The sequence below is a fragment of the Spermophilus citellus genome, assembly GCF_964194105.1.
Source record: "Spermophilus citellus genome assembly, chromosome: 4".
Lineage (NCBI taxonomy): Eukaryota > Metazoa > Chordata > Mammalia > Rodentia > Sciuridae > Spermophilus > Spermophilus citellus.
Window position 1 is genome coordinate 158,280,737 of NC_138185.1, and position 20,915 is coordinate 158,301,651.

A 20,915-nucleotide genomic window follows, 5' to 3' on the forward strand; every position below is an offset into this window, starting at 1 on the left:
TGCTGGCGCTGAGAGTGTTAGCGGCTTTTTCAAAATAAAGTTTTGTTCCTGCTTGATTGGCTCGTGATTCTGTGCCCAGCCAAGACTGCGGCAAGGTAGAACTTCCAAATTCATTCTACGAGGCCAACATCACCCTGATTCCTAAACCAGACAAAGACACTTCAAAGAAAGAAAACTACAGACCAATATCTCTAATGAACCTAGATGCAAAAATCCTCAATAAAATTCTGGCGAATCGGATTCAAAAACATATCAAAAAAAATTGTGCATCATGATCAAGTAGGATTCATCCCTGGGATATAAGGCTGGTTCAATATACGGAAATCAATAAATGTTATTCACCACATCAATAGACTTAAAATTAAGAACCATATGATCATCTCGATAGATGCAGAAAAAGCATTCGACAAAGCACAGCATCCCTTTATGTTCAAAACTCTAGAAAAAATAGGGATAACAGGAACATACCTCAACATTGTAAAAGCAATCTATGCTAAGCCTCAGGCTAGCATCATTCTGAATGGAGAAACAATGAAGGCATTCCCTCTAAAATCTGGAACAAGACAGGGATGCCCTCTCTCACCACTTCTGTTCAACATAGCTCTCGAAACACTGGCCAGAGCAATTAGACAGACGAAAGAAATTAAAGGCATAAAAATAGGAAAAGAAGAACTTAAATTATCACTATTTGCAGATGACATAATTCTATACCTAGCAGACCCAAAAGGGTCTACAAAGAAACTATTAGAGCTAATAAATGAATTTAGCAAAGTGGCAGGATATAAAATCAACACGCATAAATCAAAGGCATTCCTGTATATCAGCAACAAATCCTCTGAAATGGAAATGAGGAAAAACACTCCATTCACAACATCCTCCAAAAAAAATAAAATACTTGGGAATCAACCTAACAAAAGAGTTGAAAGACTTATACAATGAAAACTACAGAACCCTAAAGAGAGAAATAGAAGATCTTAGAAGATGGAAAAATATACCCTGTTCATGGATAGGCAGAACTAACATCATCAAAATGGCGATATTACCAAAAGTTCTCTATAGGTTTAATGCAATGCCAATCAAAATCCCAACGGCATTTCTTGTAGAAATAGAGAAAGCAATCATGAAATTCATATGGAAAAACAAAAGACCCAGAATAGCAAAAACAGTGCTAAGCAGGAAGTGTGAATCAGGCAGTATAGCAATACCAGACTTCAAACTATACTACAGAGCAATAGTAACAAAAACAGCATGGTACTGGTACCAAAACAGGCGGGTGGACCAATGGTACAGAATAGAGGACACAGAAACCAATCCACAAAACTACAACTATCTTATATTTGATAAAGGGGCTAAAGGCATGCAATGGTGGAAGGATAGCATCTTCAACAAATGGTGCTGGGAAAATTGGAAATCCATATGCATCAAAATGAAACTGAATCCCTTTCTCTCGCCATGCACAAATGTTAACTCAAAATGGATCAAGGAGCTTGATATCAAATCAGAGACACAGCGTCTGATAGAAGAAAAAGTTGGCTACGATCTACATACTGTGGGGTCGGGCCCCAAATTCCTTAATAGGACACCCATAGCACAAGAGTTAATAACTAGAATCAACAAATGGGACTTACTCAAACTAAAAAGTTTTTTCTCAGAAAAAGAAAGAATAAGAGAGGTAAATCGGGAGCCTACATCCTGGGAACAAATTTTTACGCCTCACACTTCAGATAGAGCCCTAATATCCAGAGTATACAAAGAAATCAAAAAATTAGACAATAAGATAACAAATAACCCAATCAACAGATGGGCCAAGGACCTGAACAGACAATTCTCAGAGGAGGACATACTATCAATCAACAAGCACATGAAAAAATGCTCAGCATCACTAGCAGTCAGAGAAATGCAAATCAAAACCACCCTAAGATACCATCTCTCTCCAGTAAGATTGGCAGCCATTATGAAGTCCAACAACAACAAGTGCTGGAGAGGATGCGGGGAAAAGGGTACACTTGTTCATTGTTGGTGGGACTGCAAATTGGTGCAGCCAATTTGGAAAGCAGTATGGAGATTTCTTGGAAAGCTGGGAATGGAACCACCATTTGACCCAGCTATTCCCCTTCTCGGTCTATTCCCTAAAGACCTAAAAAGAGCATGCTACAGGGACACTGCTACATTGATGTTCATAGCAGCACAATTCACAACAGCAAGACTGTGGAACCAACCTAGATGCCCTTCAATAGATGAATGGATAAAAAAAAATGTGGCATCTATACACAATGGAGTATTACTCTGCATTAAAAAATGACAAAATCATAGAATTTGGAGGGAAATGGATGGCATTAGAGCAGATTATGCTAAGTGAAGCTAGCCAATCCCTACAAAACCAATGCCAAATGTCTTCTTTGATATAAGGAGAGTAACTAAGAACAGTAGGGACGAAGAGCATGAGAAGAAGATTAACATTAAACAGGGATAAGAGGTGGGAGGGAAAGCGAGAGGGAAGGGAAATTGCATGGAAATGGAAGGAGACCCTCATGGTTATACAAAATTACATACAAGAGGAAGTGAGGGGAAAGGGAAAAATAATACAAGGGGGAGAAATGAATTACAGTAGAGGGGGTAGAGAGAGAAGAGGGGAGGGGAGGGGGGATAGTAGAGGATAGGAAAGGCAGCAGAATACAACAGACACTAGTATGGCAATATGTAAATCAATGGAAGTGTAACTGATGTGATTCTGCAATCTGTATACGGGGTAAAAATGGGAGTTCATAACCCACTTGAATCAAAATGTGAAATATGATATGTCAAGAACTATGTAATGTTTTAAACAACCAACAATAAAAAAATAATAATTCCAGGTAAATATCTATTTTTTACCTATATTCTGCTTCCAAACCATCATAGAAATGAATGCATGTATAAATGAATGAATGACTGAGCAAATACAATTTGAACACCTTAAGTGAAAAAAAAAAAAAAGAAAAAAAAACATCACTTACTTATTTGGAAGAAATCATGTGCATCTGTAATGAATTTGGTTTAAAAATTCTAAGATTTTCAAATGTGCAAAAATCTCAGTTTGTTTAAATTTTGCCTGAATGTGTTGTAAAACTCTTCCAGAACATTCCATTTAGTAGCATCTTCCTCCTGAAACTTTGTGCCTTTACAAAACACAAAATGAAGACCAAGAAGGGTTTTCCTATTGATTTTTTCCAAGCTATATGTTAGAAAAAGGCAGTAAGAACAGCAAATAAAATAATCAGGTTTTAGGCTTCATTCTATAAAATAAGCTGGGAAAAAATCCAGTATGATGGGAAAAATTATACACTGTAGATGTTTTGCATTGTCCCAAAAGCTGAAAATAACATCCTAGTCATTTATTTCATTAGAATTATTTCCTAGGAAAGTTATTTCCAACTGAAGAATAGATTTTTCTGAGCTTCAGCCATCATCCTTCCTATTTTTTTTCCCATAATCTTCTTTTACCCTTTCAAATCCTCACTCATTCCACCCATTTCTCTGTCTTTTAAGGCACAAAATGGGAACAAGTGGAAAAATCCAGGGGATAGTTTTGGTTATTAAAGGCAAAAAGAATCCAAAGCAACTCTAGCAATTTTTCAAATTAAAAAATTAATCTAGGCACTGTTATCTATTTTTAAAATTATGCCTAAAATAAAATTTCTTAATAGAAATGTTAGTCTCCACATCTGTACAGATTTTAATGCCACTATAGTATTAGCGAACGCATTATTTGTAGAAGGAAAGTTTAGACTAAATTATATCACAGTGATTAATTTTCTTGTGGGTTAAACCTAAATTCAGAAATCTATGAAACTATATATGTGGAAAAGATGGAAAGAAATCTCAGTAATTGGAGTGAAAGTTTTTCTCTAATTTGCTCTAATGCATCATTAAATTCAATTGTATGTGGAACTGAAAAAAATACAGTCATTTTAGAACACAAAGAGAAGCATTAAAACAGACATTGAGCTTTATATACTATAATTCATCTTTTAGTTTATACTCATAATTAAATTATTTAAAAACACCATTAATAAAATATCTGAAACCATCAACAAACTGTGCAGTAAAAAAACATAATAAGACAAAGAATTTAGCTTACTGAGGAACAGAGGAGCCTAACATCAAATGCTGAATAATTGTTAAAATTCAGATGTTCTCTACTAGAGTTATATCCTAAAGTCCATGCATAATTCTAAGATTATGAATACCAGAGAATTTTTATGATTACTGTCATCAACCTTTCATTGTTTCCACACTTATACTTCAACAGTTTCAATCAATTTGGCTCTTATCAAACACCTACAGAACAAATGAATATATGATTGGTTAGAAAGAAAACTCTACTGCAAAATTCATAAATGTTGGTCTGGGGATGTGGCTCAAGCGGTAGCGTGCTTGCCTGGCATGCACGGGGTGCTGGGTTCAATCCTCAGCACCACATAAAAATAAAATAAAGATGTTATGTCCTCCGAAATTAAAAAATAAATATTAAAAAAATCTCCCCCTCCCTCCCTCCCTCCCTCCCTCCCTCTTTCTCTCTCTCTCTCTCTCTCTCTCAAAAAAAAATCCATATATGCTCTTTGGATGCTATGTTGAGAAAAAACATAAGGGAACAAAGGAGGGAACCACAGACCCATTGGTGGCTATTACAATCTTGGGTCGAGCATGATGGTAACTTGGACCAGGCGATAGCAATGGAGTGATGAGAAAGGACATGGAGACAAAAGGTTTAAATGCCAGGGGCTTGGTCCTAAGCAACTCAAAAGCAGAGTTTCCATGAATTTAACTAGGGGAAATGAATAGGAGCTTTATTTTCGACAATTTCATTGGACCTGAGAAGGTGGCAGGACAGGTGAGACTGTAGTTCAGGGAACAGGTTCAAGATGAGTAAGTACATTTGTGTCTTGTGTATGTGTGTGTGTGTGTGTGTGTGTATATAATTTTTTTTTAAAGATAGACTTTATTCAGAGAGAGAGAGAGCGAGAGAGCGAGATCGAGAGAGAGAGAGAGAGAGAGAGAGAGAGAATTTTTCAGTATTTATTTTTTAGTTCTTGGCAGACACAACATCTTTATTTTATTTTTATGTGGTGCTGAGGCTCGAACCCAGCGCCCCATGCATGCCTGGTGAGCACGCTACCACTTGAGCCACATCCCAGCACTCTTGCATATATTTTTAAAGTCATGGGATTGGATAGTACCACTGCAAGAGTGAATGTAGAGAGAAAAGGGAAGAAACAAAAGGTATGAGCTCTGGAATAGCCCCAAATGCATACTATCTAAAACTAAAAAATATTTTAAAATTCTCTCTCTCTCTCTCTCTCTCTCTCTCTCTCTCTCTCTCTCTCTCTCCCCCCCCTCTCTCTAAAAAAAAGAAAAAGAAAAAAGAAAGAAAGAAAGAAATACTCCACCTTCTAGAGTTATATAATAAATACAGAGACAGTCACGATAGCCTTTGCTAAGACTGGGCATTATCTTGGTCCATTTGACATTAAAATGGTTTCTTGATATTTTAATTTTTACTGTTATAAATGAAAATACTTTTGTATGTTTATTAATGACCTGTATTTTTGTCTTTACAAATTATTTGTATCTTTTGCTCATTTTTTCTCCCCAAGTGATCTAATTCTTATTAATTTATAAAATCACTTTACATATTAAGATAATGAATCTTTCACTTGTGATACTTGCTGCAAATCCTTTATCTCGTTTTTATTTTCCTGGTTTTCTAATGTGAGAGGTTTCACATTTTGTGAGTCAAACCTCTTTATCAGTTACATTGTTATGTATTACTTTAACATGTATAAAAATATGTCAAATATATCTGCATATTTAACAGTTAATTGTTTCTTATTTTTTACATTTGACTTTTAGTTCTGATATTTATGTTAGGCTATGAGGAAGATGTTTATAAATATAAGATTTGTAGTTCATTTTATAATCATATTACATAATGTATCAATTATAGCTTTGCTGTTTGTCTTTTAATTTATATTCATGTCTCATCTAGAGTTAGGTCTAGTCTTAGATATTTATTCTCTTTGTTTTGTTTGATAATTACTTTGTTTATAACCTTAACACTTTATTATTGTAAAGTTATATATTATATATACTATATACTTGTTCAAATACTGAATATCTAACAGACATTCGAGTCTTCTGCTCTGTTGTTAGTTGCCCACTAAATCAGAGAGTTGGATGTCAATTTTTTCCCTTCTTGTTCCATATAGCATATAGTGTGCAGTCTGAATATCATTTTTAAATTCAGTGTCATTGAGGGTGTAATTACTAGGAACTCCTACACCCCAACTGCAGGATCAAAGCGATGTCTTTTCTTTCTTCTCTCCACGTACAGTGCTATTACACTAGCTTTTATGCATCTGGGTAGAAATTTTCTTCATACATGAAATATAAAAATCAATAATCATGGAATGTGTTTTATACACATATAATAAAACTTTTATATTTGTCACAGTTACTTAAATCTGCTTCTCTTATTGGTTTTAAAAAAAAAACCCTTGTAAGTGTTTTGTGGTACCTGTTATCCAATCTCCCTCTAACCATGTTCCCTTCCCCTCTCCCACATCTTCTAGTACTCACTACTTTTAAATTCAAATTTGCCTCATTTCACTTAATATCATGTCCTCCAGTTTATTTTTTGCACATGACAAGATATAAATTTTTGTGAGTGGATAATATCCTATATTGTGTACATATGCTGCATCTTTTTTCTCATTCATCTGTGCATGTACACCTACAATGATTCCATGTCTTGCCTATTGTGGATAGTCTTGCAATAAACATGCAGTGCAAATATTTCTTTATTATATTGCTTTGGTTTCATATCATATGTATCCAGAAGTGGTTTATATATAATATCCTATGGTAGATCTGTTTTTAATTTTTTGAGGAAACTCCATAGTGTTCTCCATAATAGCTATGCTAATTTACATGCCCACCAACAGTGTATAAGATTTCCCTTTTCACCACATCTTTACTATCATTTGTTACTTTTTTTTTATATAACAGCCATTCTTACCAGGGTGAGAAGATCTCTCCCTATAGGTTTGATTTGCATTCTCCTGACAGCTAATGACATTGAGCATTTTTTCATATATCTATTGACCATTTGTATTTTTCTTCTGAGAAATGCCTATTCAGATCACAAGCGCAGTTAGACAGAAGGAATAAGTTCTACTGTTCCACACACAGTAGGGCAGTGAAAGTTCACAATAGCCCACTATATATATTTTATGAATAACTAGAAAAGAACATATTCATGGTTTTAAACACAAAGAAATGAAAATGCTGATCAATACACATTGTACAGATGTATTGAATTGTCACACTGTATCCTATAATCATGTATAATTATTAGGCGTTAATTTTTTAAATAGGCAAAAAGAGAAAAAGAAAAATATAACTGTAAGGAATTACCACTCGAGATATTTTCTAAAACAAAGGCTAATCCATTTAATATTTTAAATATCTCTTCAAAAGTATGTCATTTTAATCAGATTTTTATTTTACCTTTGATATTAGACTTAGAAATTGTTTTCTGTCACATGGCACAGGCACCTGCAGACACAGTCCATGTCAGTGCATGACACCCTAACTACATGTGAATCAGACAGGTGAGCATGTCCTCAAAGGCAGGCATTGAGAGAAAATAGCTCCATTTCTGAACCACCCCAATATCTAGGAATACAGAGAACAAAATCTGCCTTGTAAGCATAGGCCCTAGGCCAAGTCCTTTTTTAATATGCAAAAGGTCATGATGACATCATTTCATTGATGTTTTCTGTTAGCTACCATGGGACCCCGTTGTGTTTTCTGGAAAGAAAAACATCTCACTAAGATAGTGATTAACAAGGCAGGGGTTGCCTCTGGATCTATTTAACTTAATGCAGACTTCAAAGGACCTCCTGCATTGGATAACTTTAACTCTATTTCTCTCATCCTCATTCTGATGAAGATCTTCTTTCTCCTCTGGAGACTTTTCATATATTGGCTCATGTATATATTAATCAAATTTCATATAAATGCTGCTTTTCCCTCCATAGTCATGAATACTACTATGTAGCCATTTAACTAGAAAATCTATATTGCATCTTGAAAAAGGTTGAAAGAAGATTAGATCAACGATTCCTCAATTCCTTCCTATAATTACCCCTGATTATCTCTTACATGCACTCCTTCTGAAGGTGCCTCGGCCTCAACTGTTACATTCCATATCCACTCCCCAATCTTCCCCTCAACTATTTGATCCTAACAACACCTGCTCTAGCTTAAAACTACTTATTTGTTTTACAAAATTCCCCTAACTAAACATCTACTGTAGTCAAAGTGCTTTCTCTTCTACATTAAAAAAAAAAAAAGCTTATTGCACAGGTCTTGGGGTGGCAGGGACACAAGTTAACCCCATGTGATTTAAAAACAACAACAACACAAAAGTAATTTGAAGAAAATGGCCAGGAAGTTATTGTGCTATTTGACTATCACATGTTAAAAAATCAGTACCTAACAGGAAGTCTTCACTAAAATTTGTAAAGTTAAATAGCTCAAGTGGGCATCCTCTAAAATTACATACATATTGTATTTGTCATGCCCGATGTTTGATGTGAATCAGCTAGGTATAGGAAGTGAGAATTTTTAAAAATTATTTTGTTTATTATAAGGAGAACATTGGGTCCTTGTTTGCCCAAATATGAAGTCAACAGAAAAAATTAAAAGCAGTTCCATGAAAAGACAATTAAGAAATTACAGTTGTCAGATGATTGGATAGGGAGCCATCCCTTGTTTAAAGGGAGGCATCCCTTGTAAACCAAAGTGGAAAATAAAAACTTTCAACTTACTTTATATAACATCTGCAAAGGAAAAAAATAATAATTGGAGGGTAGCATGGACAAAAACATCATTTTTTTCTTTGTTTATAGCAGAGATGTTAATAATTTTTAAATGGACAAAAAAGCCAAAGAAGAAATCAGAGTAAAATCTAGCAGCAGAAATGACAGCACTCTGAGAGTTTAAGAGGAATGAAGCAAATTACATTGAGTGGTAATAAGAGCATTTTAGTGAAATGGAATAATTAGTTGTTTTCAGGAAACAAATTTCATAAATTAAGTGATTAAAACGAATTAATGATTAATAGTTGAGTCCTCTGTTCCTTTAAAGTTATCAAAATAAATATGATGGATTGAAATGTCACAAAACACAGAGTAACATCTACAAAACAACCTGTGGATAGGAAAGTTATATTCATCAAAGCTCCTTTTAAATAGAATATTAATAACAACAATAATAAACCATACCTTTTCTGTGTCAATTCCTTTTGACATGGACCATGTTGAAACAATATAATCCATGACTCGTTCACTAAGGCCTTTTGGGACCTGATAGAGCTTCAGAAAGTCCCGAACATTATTCAGCATCTCGTGGTATCGGTTGGTGTTGGCATACATTTGCTGAAAAATTGTAGTGACATTTCCAAAAATAGTTGCATAAAGAAGAGCTGAAAAAGAAGAATGAAGGAAATAAAACAAATATCCCAAAAATATTTAAGAGATGATTTTATAAATTTACATGGGTTAATGCCTAAAGAGAGCACCTGGCTCCTGGTATTCACTTAGGAAATGTTACCTTCCATATGATAAACATGATTTTGTATGCATGTACCATACTGGTCAACCTAACAAAGCATGAGGGTGGTTAAAATATGTAATAATGAATCAGATGATCCAAAATTATAATTTTACCTTAGAAATTCTAGCCTTAGGATTAAAGTTAACCTCCAGCCTCATCCTCCTGAAAAAAAAGCCTAATGCATTTAAATTGTTACAGGGACTGATGATCTAGCTTAGAAACGCAGGCTTCTTCTTACTGCTGACTGCTTCCAGCTTTTGGAATACTTCTCTGGTTATAAATATTTTTGACAGCACATCAGAAATATATGGAGTGGAGACAAATTAAAATGCTCCATTTTTAGAAGTTTTGGAAGATAATCAGAGTTGGAATTAAAAGCTAAAATAAAATTTTGGAGGTGCCTGGAGTTATGAAACTCATGTCAGTATGCCAGTGGCTATAAGTTTTTTGATCCCATCATTTTAAGAATAAAGACAGCTCACTGAGCACTGTTATTTATCTCCTGGAAGCCATGAACGGCAATGACTGCTGCCCCCTTCTAAATCCTTAATTTACCAAATCTTCTTTCTTCAAATCTGGTCAGGCTATGAATAATGACTTGCTGTTTTAGAACTGTAAAAATTTTAAAAGTACTTGAGTTTAGCCAGAAGAGAACACACCTCCAGTCTCCGACTCTAGATGCAAGAGATCATTACCAGGAAGCTCTTTCGAAAAGGGGACAGTACTTTATCCACCTAATAGTCAGTAAAACAAGTGTTTAGTAATCACAGGCTTTGTGTAATAAAGCAGAATATCAGGTGGTGATCATTTACATCCTGCATCCTCTAATCATTTGAAAACAACTCCTCTAAACGGAGTGTGGGGAAAAATAAAAGTTTCATTTTGTAACTTCATGAGCCAAATCCCATTTAATGAAACTAGTAGAAAATCACGATAGCAAAGCAATTTATGATCCTTAATATACTATTTTGGATATATCATTTGTGTCTTCAACAACAGTTGTTCTCCTCAGAGTATAACGGATTTTAATTTCACAAATGAAAGCTATTATTTTATAAACATTTAGTCTGTTTTCCTGCAGAAAAGTAGGAGTTTTGATTCCAAGGACAACTTTTAAGATAGATGATATCTTTCTAAAACTGAGTAGAAATACAGCTGAAGTTTCTCAACTGTGTCTTTAAATCTTTGAATATTTTAAAACTTTAAAAAAGTAATCACAGAACTAACATCACTATTCTATCATTGTTGCTAGTAATAAAGACTAAAGATGAAAAGAAGCAATGGGAACAACTAAATGATAGAAGAACCATCTAACAAAAATGGAATTTCAAGTTTACAGAAAAGATTAAAAAAAGGAGAGTTTATGTTTTTAAAATAATAAATACTTTAGGGATTAATGAAATAATGCTTTAATTATAATGGGGCACTATTACAAAACATCATTTTTTGTAATAGTGCCCCATTATATAAACGGCTAATATCACAGAACTACCTATTTTGATATATTTTACTTGTTAAGAACCCCAAGATGTTTGCAGGGTGCTATATTAACACATACCTTACTACTGCCTTCTAGTTTAACAAATGTCCATACTAAAGAGGAGGATGATGATAACAGAATAACATCTCCCAGAGAAGCATCACTTGGAAGCTATCCACACAAAAAACTACCTTTGCAAGAACTAGCGAAACCAGGTAAGAAATTGCAAGCCCTGGATTTAGCATAATAATAGGAAAAGAAGCATTGAAGAATGCAGAAAGGAAAAATTTTCAGGGACTTCCCTCCTCCATCTTCAAGCAGTGGAGAGAGACTATGTGGAGAGACACTCCTCCAGTTGAGGGAAGGGGAAGAAATTACATCTAAGCCTTAGGTTTTGAACCCAGTACTAGAATTGCCAATGTGAAATCTAGCTCTTCAGAGCCCCAGGGCCCTTGGCCCCTGGCCAGTGCTCACAGACACAGCCTCTGGACCTAGGTTAGTCTGGAAGCAAAGGACTGTTTCCACCATCCTCCCTCAGCTTCAGGCAGCACTGTATGGGAGGAATACTCCCCCTTTATAGGGTAAGATAGGGAAGTAAGAAAAAGGCTTTGCCTTAGAACTCATGCCCAGCTGGTGAAATCCAAGTGGCAGGCAGACTCCAACCATCCCCAGACTCAGGAAAATACCTATAGACAAAGCCTCTGAGTTTGTCCTAGTGTGAGAGACCTCAGGCCATGGTGGGACATGTATTCTGGCCAACATCATCACTGGCTGATTGCAGTAGCCTCAAGCCACGAATACGCTACAGTGGCACACAGGGTATAGCAGCATGGCCCTGGATCCTATGCTGCACTGGTCCTATAGACTCCAGGTTTAACACAAGCGTGGTGACATCAATGACTACAGGACTGCCTACTCCATTCCTCACTCAATCCCAAGCAGCACAACTTAGCCTTATCTGTTTGGGGAAGAAGAAGTAAGGAATTACCAAGTGGCAAAGGAGCCTATGGCCAGTGCCTACCCAGTATCAGGCAGAACCTGTGGCATCTAACCACAGGCCAATGACAGTGAACAGGGTGTCTGGGCTCACCTTGGCTCTAGGGAGAAACTTGCAGGAATGAACTACCCTATTTAGACATTCCTTCAGGCCATTCTGAGCAACACAATGGTGAATGTGATCAACTTGGGCCTGAAGTGCCTTTAGTGCTGACACACTGACAATGTGTCAACTATGGATTTCTGGGAAACCTAGGACATTGATGCTGAAAGAGAGTAAATAATCACAGGCTCAAATAAGCAGCCTGCTTAGAATTTCTAAAAAGACAAGCACAAACAAAGCCAGTTAATGAAGACTAGAATAAATACCTAACCAACCCTTCTAACTGCAAACATTCTTGTCTGCCAACAAGCATCAAGAATTCCCAGAGAACTATGACCATGCTTAACAGACAAAACAAGGTGCCAATAACTGGCCACAAAGCAACCGATGGGTATGAACTCTCAGAGAATTTAAGATAGATATTTTAAAGAAACTCAATGAATTTCAAGTAAATCCAGAAAAACAATTCCTTGAGCAGAAAAGTGCACTAATTGGAATAAAAAAAATGTGATTAATAGATCAAACAGATGAATCAGTAAGCTCAAGAAAAAAAAAACACTAAATTTGAAATACACAGATATACTGTTGGAGGAGAAAAAGAAGAAAGAATGAAGCAGAATTAAGAAAGACTGCAGGAACATCATAACCTTAAAAGAACAAATATTTGGGTTATTAAGGTTCAAAAGGTACTTAAAAAATGCAAAGGGGTAGAAAACTTATTGAAAGAGATAATAACAGAAGACTTCCAAAATCTGAAAAAGATACAAATACCTAGGTATATGAAGGTCAAAGGTCACCATCAGATTCAACTCACTCAAGTCTGTCCCAAGACATATTATAACCAAGCTTTCAAAGGTAATATACAAACAGAGGATTCTCCAAGCAGAAAGAAGACAGGAAAAAAATATGCAGAAGAGTGTTCCAACTGCCTAACAATAGACTTCTTGGTAGAAACCTTACAGGGCAGAAAGTAATAGGATGGAATTTTCACATGCTGAGGGGGAAAAGAAACATGCTAACAAATACTGTTTGATTCACACATGAAACAGAGATAAAGATATTTCCAGACAAATAAGCTGAGAGATTATCACTGCCAGATGTGTCCCTTAAGGTATGACAAAGGAAAGGTATAAAACTCACCATAAAAGGCAAATTCAGAATTACCTAATATTGTAAGCACGGTATATAAACCTTCTTGATCTTTAGTACAAAGACTGAAAACAAAACAATTAAAAATAATGACATTAATATGTTAAGAAGCCACATAGAAAGATGCAAAACAGAAGATCAAAAGTTCAAAATGTGGGGAAAATGAAGTGTACATGTACAGGTTCTTCAGTATCTTTTCTATTTTTTTCTTATCTTTATGATCAATGAATAAGTTGTTATCATTTCAAAATGTCTTGTTACAAATAAAAGAGATTTTTTTGTAAGCCTATGGTAACAACAAAGCAGAAACCTATAACAGACCAAAAATAGTAAGCAAAGAATCAAAACACACTACCCAGAGAAAAATCATTTAACTACAAAGGAAGACTATAAAAGAGGAAGAAAGAAACTAAAAAAAAAAAAAAAACTATAAACTGGGTTATAAAATGTCAGTAGTAAGATCTTACTTACCAATAATTATGTTAAATTTAAATGGATTAAACTCCCCCAAGTAAGACACAGAGTGACTGAATGACTAAATATCAATATCAATAGAAAAGTATGTGCTGTGACAAATTTCTTGATGTTTTATCTTTCTGAGTACATTAAATATGCACTCAAAAATATATATGCTTATATGATCTATTTCCTTTCATTATTCAGATCTCTGCTCAAAACCCAACTCATCTTAGATGGCTCCCCTGACCACAGGGTCTAAACATTCCCTTCCATCAATATCACACTCCACATCCTCTTATTAGAGCTTGTTTATTTTATCATTATTTTAATTGACATTACATATTTATTTCTTTGTTATCCATCTTCCTAGTAGGAATGTAAATTCCAGGAAGGTAGGTGTGGACTTACTTCTATTGTTCATTACTATATGTTCTCAAAATACAGTAGTTCCTGCAACACAGTAGTTGTTCAAATATTTTTCAAGTAAGCTTACATACCCCAAACTAAGAAACAGTTTTTCAGAAACATTCTTCTTTTACATAAAAATTTCACTATTGGGGCTTCAAAAATACAGAAGGAATATACATTATTAAAGCTGGTACAGTAATAAAATATTTAGAAACTAAAGTAATACATGACCTTGCCATAGTAAGACAATAAATAAATTAGAAGGTTCATTGTTATTCATCAAACATAAATGACTATGATTTTGGGTTGGTGAATTTTACAGAGACCTGTTACATTATTTAACCTTTGAATGGAGATAATGTACATAGCCAATTCACATATATCATATTAATAATTAGGAAGATTTGTGACAATTTCATAAGGCTCTTTTTATAAGCTTTTTGTAATCTTTTGGACTTAAAAATGATGATTTCATAAGCTTTTCATATTTATAGTTTTAGTAATACTTGAGTACATACCAGTAAAATATCTTGTCCAAAAACTCACATTTTTCTCACTCACCACAAAGGAATTATTTTGAAGATAATTATAGTAGGTTAAAGATGCCTAAAAATTCTCAGTCATCTTTTCCATTGACAGGCACAATCTGCATCCCTTCCCCTTGAATCTGGGCCTACCCCATGATTGTTGAACCAATGAGATATATTAACCATGATTATGTACCAGTATACAGGCTCAGGCCTTAAGAAACTAGAGACTTCCAGTTTCTCATCATTTGAACACCTAGTTTGAACACCTTATTAGAACCTAGTTTCCATGTTGTGAGGAAGCCCTGGTATTCTTCTACATATGCCTTCATGGAAAGGAATAAAGGCCTCTGGCCAATAGTTTTTATTGAACTCCCAGCTAAATCCTGATTGGCGGCTGAGCAATTTGAATATTGGTAAGAGCATACATTTCTGATAACATTTAAGACTATGTAGGAAGTTCAACCATCACTTTTCTCTTTATCTGTATTCATGATATTTAATAATGACATTTAAAATATGAAAGAAAATATTCCATCAATTTGTGATTATATGTACAGCACACAGTTTGACAGCATCAGTTACGTTATTTGGCCAAGTCAACAAAAGAGTAGATTTTCCTGGCCCATTCAAGTCATCCCAGTTGATACCACATAACCTAGAAATAATTCATGTCTTTCTAGTCTTTCATAAATTGCAGATGCATTTATGTAATAAATGGTAGGGTTTTCAAGCCCCTAAGTTTTATTAGTTATGCAACTATAATAACTTAAGCCCTAATAAAGTAGAGTGATTCTCAGTTGGGTAGAGGACTTGGGAAAGCAAGGTAGTGAAATACCTATTGTTTTTAAAATATAAAAATTAAAGTCATAAATGAATGTTAAATGTTTTTAAAAAGCTACAAGTTAAAAGATTGAGCAATGCTGTTATAACTAATTATAAATATCAATATTTATTCAAGAACTATTCAATTCTGTAAATATTCATTGAATATTTATATATGCCAGTCACCAAAGTAACCTCAGGGACATATAATGATTAAAAAGAAAAAAACATAATCCTCAACTTCAAAGAGTATCTACTATTTCCTAAAGAAAAGTGCTAGTCTTTAATGATCTCAAGTCACATTCTTTGAAAGAAAGCTAATATTTTCTTTTTCACTGTTTACAAAAATTCACACACAAAAAAAAATTAGAGCCCTGTCAAGCATATAACTGAACTTCGGTTTATTTCTCAGGCTTAAAGAATTCACAGAGCCAACAACAATCTATGTGCAGGTAATTAATTGTAACAGTTTCCACTTATGTGAGTTGTTCATCATAGCAGATAGAATAATAATATCTGGCTCTCTGAAGATATTATGTTCTTCAGTCATTTCATTTTGTTTGCTCACTAGATCCATTCACCTCCTTAATAACCATCTTTTTTCTTTAAATTTTGTGCCTATTTAATAATAATATCCAACATAATTTTTTTCCTAATTATCTTCATTGTGTATGTCTTGGCAGGTGACCATTGGCCTTGGCTTGCACAGTCTAAAATATTGACATGGGACTGCATTACTGATAACCCATAGGGCCACATAAGTGGTCCAACCATCATTTTCCTTTCTTTTGATATTCACTAATGTCCACCTTTAGTAATGATATTTAATATGTGAAAGGAAAATGTTCCATCAATATGTGATTATCTGTGCAGCACACAGCTTGGTAAAACATTTGAAATGGCTCCAGTTGGCCTTAAAACAAAGTGAAGAACCTCCAGTTTCAAGTCACTCTCCTCCACTTCTAACAGCTCCTGGTTTCCCCAGATGCACTTTTGCAATTATATTTTTATATTTTTCTTATATTTTTCTCATTTACCACAAAGGAATTATTTTGAAGATAACTATGGTAGGTTAAAGATGTCTAAAAATTCTCAGACACCTCTTCCATTGACAGTCACAATCTATATCCCTTCCCCTTTAATCTAGGCCTACCCCATGACTCATACACTTAGGCACACTTTTTCTTACCTTCATTTAATCTGTAACCCTACTCTACCCAGTATCTGCACTATGCTATACAGTTAGAAATGAATCTGGTTTCTATGTTAAGTCTTAAATACCAAAAACTGCTAACTATATTATCCCTCTCAGGGATGCTAAAATTTTGAAAGAGGAATTTTAGGTAATACAATGATTGCATTGAATTACTATTTGAATTAACTGTTGGGACACGGAAGGGACCATTTTTAGAACTCACTAAATTTTAGCATAATGTTGGATATATTTCACCCAGCTTAGAGCTGATATTGTGATTATAACATCAACTAACTTCCTCAAAATAGCCTCAACAATTACATGGCAATGGTTATTGATATTATTTCCTACATACCCTAAAGGCTGAGTTAGTTTTAGGAAGATAATCATGGAGTTAGTAATCAATTACTACTGTTACATCACAGATTAAAGAAAGGATAAGAAGGGGTTGAATGGAAAGATTTGGGAAGATTATGAATTCAAAAGAATTTTAGGAAATTAAAAGTATAAACAAAAAATTAAAACATCAAGATAACCTGGGCAAGGTGACATATGCCTGCCTAGCATCCGGTGGGGATCTCAAAATAGCTTGGTCTCCACTTTATCCTTCTATGATAGTTATTTCTTTCATGGCAAGTAAATCCTGTTTTCTTTATTCTCTCTAATCTAGCACAATTCATTTAGATATCTAATAAAATTAGTGTACGGATTCCTGCTTACACAGCTATAAAAGTTTTTGTGCCTTTGATAAAAACAAGTCAGACCATACAGAACAATGCCTCTGAGATGAGACACTCAACAAATACTGTTCTCATTATTTCAGACTCATTTCTAATGGTTACACAACAGTCCCCAATGTGTCAACTGTCAGGCAACCTGAGACAATCAGAGATTTAAACTGTGTTATCTTTGATTCCACCTTAGTATCCATCCCTTCCCCTCCTCTTGTGTGCCTCTCACTACCCTCTGCTCCCTTCTGGCAGGGCCCACTCCATTGCTTATGCCATCACACTCACCTCTATATTAGTAGGTGCCTTGCCCAGCTAATGCAAAGACTAACCTAGACATACCCACAAATAATTACTCTGGAGAGGGCTGAGCTGCCATAGGCACCCAGAAGCACCATTTCCAGTAAGCACATGGCCATCTACACAAAGAAGCAAGTCTTGAGAAAGTGCAGAGCAGGAGCTGGGGTTGTGGCTCAGTGGTAGAACACTCACCTAGCATATGTGAGGCACTGGGTTCAATCCTCAGCACCACATAAAACTAAATAAACAAAATAGAGTTATTATGTCCATCTAGAACTAAAAGAAACACATTTTTAAAAAAGGAGCAGAGCAGGAGACCACTGTCAGTGTACACTCAGAGATTGCCAAAAGGACAAAGAGATATTTTTATTTTTGACAGTTTTCAAAAATCATAGTTTCAAAAAAAAAGACTAAAACTTCAGCTGAGTATAAATAACTAAAGGAAAATAAAATAGGTTTACATGAAGTGATGCAGAAGTGGACAAGGGTCAACACAACTTTATGTCAAAAAAAGAGCAGAACACCAACTTGGAAAAGACAGCATGACAGACATTGGGTTTTTGTTTGTGTTTGAGTCAGCTTTTTCACTGCTGTAACAAAAAGGATCCAAACAAAACAACTGTAGAAGAGGGAAAGTTTCTTTGAGAGCTCAAGTTTCAGCAGTCTCAATCCACAGACATCAGGCTCCATTCCTCGGGGCTCAAGTTGAGGCTGAATATCATGGTAGAAGAGTGTGACAGAGGGAAGCAACTCACATGATGATCAGAGAGCAGAGAGAGGCAGGCTCCACTAGCCAGATACAAATACATACCCCCAAAGCCACGCCCCCAGGCCGCCCCTCCTTAAACCACACCTGCCTTCAATTACTACTCAGTTAATCCCACCTACGATTAACTCACTGATTGGGTTGAGGCTCTCATAACCAAGTCATTTCCCCTCGGAACCCTCTCACATTGTCTCACTCATGAACTTTTGGGGAACACCTCCCATCCAAACCATAACTGTTTGTTTGTTTTGGCAACTGAGGATATTTCGTTTGCCTTTCTTGTCTATTTCTAAATGTGCTATTTTAATATATTCAAGAAATAAGTATAATATATTTTACAATTTATATAACTGATGGCATGTGCTTTTCGCACTTCTATTTTGTTTGTAGTTATTTTCCTCTGTTAAGTTAAAAAAAGGAACATTTCCTATTCTATCATACACACACATACACACACACACACACAATAGTGCAGTTATGGTCTCATCTGATGATTGATGATAATGACATGAGTTGTATCCTTTAAATATTTATAAATTCTTATATTGAGTCTTATTTTTAAAAAAAATGTTCGAAACAAAGTAAGAAAACTACAATGGCAAAAACTTTGCTACTTCACTAATCCAACATTTTGATACAGAGTTGTCTCCACTCTCTTGGGATGTTGCCCCATGACCATCAACCCTGAAGAAGTGTAAGTTGTCCTGTTATTTTACTCAGCATAATGTCTTCCAATTCTATCCATATAGTCACAAATGAGAAGATTTTGCTCTTTTTATGGCCAAATAGTATTGTGTGTATAAATACACACACACACACACACACAACATATACATATGTCCTACATTTTCTTTATCCATTCATCAGTTGATAGACACTTAGGTTGGTTCCATTTCTTGGCCATTGTGCATACTGCTTCCATAAACACGAGAGTTCACATGTCCCTCTGACATACTGATTTCATCTCTTTTGGATATATACCCGATAGTGGGATTTATGGATTACATGGAATTTAAATGCGAGACCTGAAACTGTGAAACTAGAAAACATGGGGATATGCTTCAGGATATTAGAATAGGAAATAATTGTGTGTGTGTGTGTACTGGGAATTGAACTGAGGGCCACTCAACCACTGAGATACATCCCTAGTTCTATTTTGTATTTTATTTAGAGACAGGGTCTCACTGAGCTGTTTAGGGCCTCATTAAGTTGCTAAGGCTGGCTTTGAATTTACAATCCTCCTGCCTCAGCCTCCTAAGCTGGTATTACAGGCACGTGCCACTGTGCCCAGCAGGAAAGAATTTTCTGACATGGCTCCAAAACACAGGAAACAAAAGCAAAAGTAGATAAATGGGATTACAGCAAACTAAAAAGCTTCTGCACAGCAAAGGACATGATCAACAGAGTGAACAAATAACCCACAGAATGGGAGAAAGTATTTGCAAACTAATCAACTGACAAGGGATTAACATACAGGATAGATAAGGAACAAAATAGAAAAAAATGAATAATTCAATTTAAAAATGGGCAATAGAACTAAGTAGACATTTCTAAAAAAGAAGACATACAAATAGCCATATGGGTCTTAAAAAATGTTCAACATTATTAATTATCAAGGAAACGCAAATCAAAACCACAATGAGGTTATCAACTCACAAAAAAAGATACAAGACAGCAAGTGCTGAAAGGAACCTTCAGACTGTTGGTGGGAATGTCAACTGGTATTGCTACTTATGAAAACCAGTATGGAGTTTATTCAAAAAATTAAACATAGATCTGCTTTACATTATATGTGACTTGGGTCAGGTTAATTTCCTGAATTTTTTCCTTTATATTTTTATGGGGAATAAAATAGTAATTTAGGGAAGTCATATGGATGTGAAAAGACAATGCACATAGGTTTATAATAAGCACTAAGGTTTGCTATCACAATTATTAATATCAGGTTTCTTAATGCACTTCTGTTAATGTGACCCTGTATACGTATTAACATATCTTGCTGTACACATACTAACGTTCTTGAAAGCAAATATCTTTTAAACTCAAATCAATATCATAGTCCTACACACATAATTTCTTGACACATGAAAGACAGAAGTTGAATTAAACTTAAAATACTCCTGTGTAGCAAAGAGCAAGTGCACAAGAACCATCCCAGCTCAAATATGAGAACACCATTAAAGTATTATAACATGCCAATCTGAAGAGATGGAAAGTCCAAAGAAACAAAGACATTAAGAAGAATAAAATTACAAACACTATAGCTTGGGTGACAACTATCTACTAATCTATTCCAAGACTATTAGAACCCAAGGACAC

The 20,915-nt window shown here is 35.0% G+C and overlaps 1 protein-coding gene across 1 annotated transcript in view; it reads right to left on the minus strand.

Moving 5' to 3' along the window:
* KCNH5 (potassium voltage-gated channel subfamily H member 5) overlaps nt 1–20,915 on the minus strand; it is a gene marked incomplete at both ends in the record, with an annotated part of 313,594 nt that overhangs the window by 112,470 nt on the left and 180,209 nt on the right. The window contains one exon of the mRNA XM_081293274.1: nt 9,330–9,529. Within this exon, the coding sequence (XP_081149400.1) occupies nt 9,330–9,529 (200 nt within the window). The remainder of the gene's footprint in view (nt 1–9,329; nt 9,530–20,915) is intronic.